General features: G+C 49.0%; 1 protein-coding gene across 1 annotated transcript; it reads right to left on the bottom strand.

Annotated features, from left to right (window-relative positions):
• Positions 1-2,414: 2,414 nt before the first annotated feature.
• LOC124667519 (ethylene-responsive transcription factor ERF071-like) lies at positions 2,415-3,232 on the bottom strand. Its single transcript, XM_047204789.1, has 2 exons — positions 3,027-3,232; positions 2,415-2,939 (listed from the first exon to the last, which is right to left on the bottom strand). The coding sequence occupies exons 1-2, from the start codon at positions 3,139-3,141 to the stop codon at positions 2,419-2,421; spliced, it is 636 nt and encodes a 211-aa protein (XP_047060745.1). The 5' UTR covers positions 3,142-3,232; the 3' UTR covers positions 2,415-2,418.
• Positions 3,233-3,788: the final 556 nt, after the last annotated feature.

Raw genomic sequence — 3,788 nt, 5'->3', positions numbered from 1 at the left:
GAGAAGTTTGCTGATGCGCCTGAAAAGGTGAACGGCAGCAACAGGAAGAGAGGTATCTTCATAGAAGACGACATGGTGGCCTTCACCAACATGACTGTTGTTGTGAAGGACGCCGCACATGCCATTTGGGACAACATACAAGCCCACAAACATGCACCATGACCTATACCAGGCGGTCATGGACATGGTTGGCTTTGTTGAAGAGGATCTCATGGCAGTGCTGATGCACCTCGTCGACCACAAAGCCCAGGGTTCCAGCTTTGTGGGCATGAACGACCCACACCGCACCCTCTGGCTAAGGAACTACCTTGCCAAGTACCACTACAACTTGTAGTGGTTCCTTTGAGGGCGTGGGTGAGGGGATGCATGCATGGAGGTGATGGAGTTGACTTATGACTTGATGATGATGTACATTTTGGCTGTAGTTAGGGATGGAAGACTTCTAATGGCCCCTTTTGGTAAGTTGATGAGGTGGTATATACTAACCCCTCATGTGATGGTGAACTTGCCGTGTTAGGATGACACCCATTTTTTGTGGTGGTAGGGTGACACCATAGCAGTGTAGGATGAACTTGTGATCCACTTTTGCAATGATCATGCATGCCCCTGTTTGTTTATCATTTGCTGTCAACATTTGTGTTGTTCTCTTATGACTTGGCTTGTAGTTGTGTTGCTTTGTTATGACTTGGTTCATGCTTGTGATCGATCAACAACCTTATTTGTTCTTCTTTTGCCGTGCTAGTGGTATGTGGTGTTCCGACGAAGGGTTCTAGAAAACTACAGCTCATGGAGGATCTGTCAAGACCAACTGACCAAGTCAGTGGCTACTCCAACAACAGTTACAGAGAGTATGCAACATTAAAGGAGGCACGACAAGAGTACCAGAGCTTCTTGGATGATGAGACCATGGCAATTGAGGCCATCGATCAGCCAATGCCGTTAGCATAGCTACCGCTGGAGGCAGTGCCTCCTCTACAAGAAGCACCGGAGATACGTGAGAGAAGAGTTAAAGATTTCATCATCATCTTCTTGATCGTTGTGATCGTGAGGATCTTGTTTCTTCTGAATGTCATCTGATCGGATGTAACATGCTATGGCATGGTATTCTCACCCAATTTGAACTGTGGTAAGACTATGCAACTGTGATATGTACAACCAAACAACTGAATTGTGTTTTGATGCGTCAAAAAAGCAGGCAACCAAATAACGGAGCAAGTCTTTCCTCTCTGGTGCAGAAAATAGCTTCGTGGGTTACCAAACAACATGGCTTTTCTAACCCAAATATCATATAGAACACAGAATGCTCCATCTCACTATGTAGTTGTAAACTGACCCAGGATATCAAACGCACCCTAGAGGTTGGTAGAAAGCCCCGGCCGAAACAATGGGCTGCAGCTGGTATCTTCAGCGCACGGGAAACAGATTTTCCTCCGTGCAAAGCAAGCAACAGCCGTCACCAGCCAAACGGGTCGTACACTCGTACGGCCGGTCGTACTTCCCTAAAAATATTACTCGTACCATAAAGGTGCCACCTAATTGTATGGCAAAACAAGCGGCGCGAAAACGGCCGCGCTTATCCTCGACGAGTTGGTTCGCGCCGAGCTATCGGCACAGCCTGTGGTAGAACTTCCGATGAGGTTTGGTCGTGCAGTTTTTCTTTTTTTGTGGAGAAAAAAATTGTACTTGTTACTTAAACATGAGTATTACAATCTCTAATGATGAAACTAAAAATCTCATCCAGCCCAGAACCAACCAAACGGCAGTTCTATCAGAAGTTATGTACTTAAGTGACCAAGAGAATTACCAGCCTTATTCTGGGATCTTGTGATCTTTACAATGCTAATTAATTTAGTGACCAGATTGAGCATGGACTTAATTCTAGAGATCAAATGTCCAAGTTCAGAGCTATCCTTCTGCTGACTAGCGACCATCTGCACCACAAATGCTCTCGACGATGATCGGATCCCTGCTCCAGTGAAGCGCCAAAGCAAACCCCTCCATACATGCACAAACCTCCGGTTCCAACGCTGATCCGCAAGATGTATCAAACATATATTAGCATTAATTAACAGAGGAAGTAAAAGAAAACGAAATTACGCGGCCTTATAGATCTGCTCTTATGTTCGTCACGTGTATCAGTGTGGGATGTAATTTCTGCTCTGGGAGATACAATGGACATGAACATGACAATACCTCCGATTGAGGAATTAGCAAATAAGATGATACGCGCGCCGCCAGAAAGAAATTAAGAACAGTTTCCGAACTGCAAATGGAGTAAATTACACGTTTAGTTTGCACGAAGAACATGCGAAATAAAAATCTGACAACACATATACAACAGTTGCGGAAAGAAGAAAAAAATGACGCGGGAATGTTGGACACTGAAATGTTCGGCTCTGATTTCTAAGTCTAGTGCGATCAGAGCTCGAGAGACGGCGGGTAGTAGTCGTCGAAGCTCCATAGAGTGGCCGGCGCGTCCTCGGGGACAACGGCGGCGGCAGGCGCGGCCGCCTCCCCGCCCTCCATGTACGGGACTCCAAGAAAGTTCATGTAGTTCTCGTACGCCATCAGCTCCTCGGAGAGCTCCTTCACCTCGCCGGAGCATGCTGCCGGCTCGCACTTGTCCTCCTTCTTGGGCGAAAGGAACACAGCCGGCGGAGCAGCAACTGCCGGTGCCACGGTGCACGAAGCGGCGTGCAGGTGCAGGGTGCGCGCGCCGTTGAGGACCTCGTTGGGGAAGTTGACCTTGGCCTTGGCGCCCCTGATGCGCCGCGCCGCGTGGTCATAGGCGCGCGCAGCGGCCTCGGCGGTGGGGTAGGTGCCTAGCCAGACGCGGACGCCCTTGACAGGGTCGCGAATCTCCGCCGCCCACTTCCCCCATGGCCGCTGCCGAATGCCGCGGTACCGGTTCTTCCGCTCACGCTTAGTCACGCGGCGCGCTGCATGCGAATCACATTGATCAGTCCCGGCCTTACTTTGCAGTTGAACAATATGAATGGGCGCGGCGCTCTGTGCTGTGCACGTACCTTTGTCTAGAGGAGGGTCGTGGGCGTCATAATCGTCGGCGTCGGGCCAGAGGTCGGCGGCGGACGCCTGGCGGCGAGGCGGGATGTAGTCGTAGATGATAGCGCCGCCGCACATGGATCTCAGCCGAACTTGGTAACCGGAAAAAGGCTCGGTAAAATCAGACTGGAAAGTGGAAACAAGGGGAACAAGATTGGCGCTAATGTATTCTGGGAGGACGTTGGATTGGGTTGAGCGGTATGACTGTATGTGCGTTTATATACAGGTCGGCAATTTTGACCAGGGCAATGGTAGATGACTCTACGTCATCACTTGCGTTACGTTGTCCAGGTACACTGGAAAGAGGCACATCGTTTCATAGCCGCGGTTTAGGCCCGCTGTTTCTTACCCGCGGTTTAAGCCACTCTATATTAGGCCATTTTGGCCCATTACAGTACGTGGTATTTCTACGGGTCCCAAGAAGGCCTAATTTAAGGACGATTGGTTGGTTGTTCACGACTGCCGCAAATGAACGATGTTTTGTTGTACCAGCGCGCTTTTCTCGTGCCAAGTGGCATGTTCATTTTTTTTCGTGGGATGTGGTTCGCCAAGCATCTTCTTCCTTCGTGCGATCGTACCATATTTATTTTCGAATTCGTTTTACAAAATCAAAATCTAGTTTGAAAGAATTGGACGATAAGGATATCTAATTCCAAACTTGAGATTGAATACGGTATAGGATATGGTATGCCAAATAGGGGCTCCCCTAGCTAGCGAACGATTGC

The sequence above is a fragment of the Lolium rigidum genome, chromosome 6, assembly GCF_022539505.1.
Source record: "Lolium rigidum isolate FL_2022 chromosome 6, APGP_CSIRO_Lrig_0.1, whole genome shotgun sequence".
Lineage (NCBI taxonomy): Eukaryota > Viridiplantae > Streptophyta > Magnoliopsida > Poales > Poaceae > Lolium > Lolium rigidum.
This window is presented reverse-complemented; position numbering and strand designations above follow the sequence as displayed.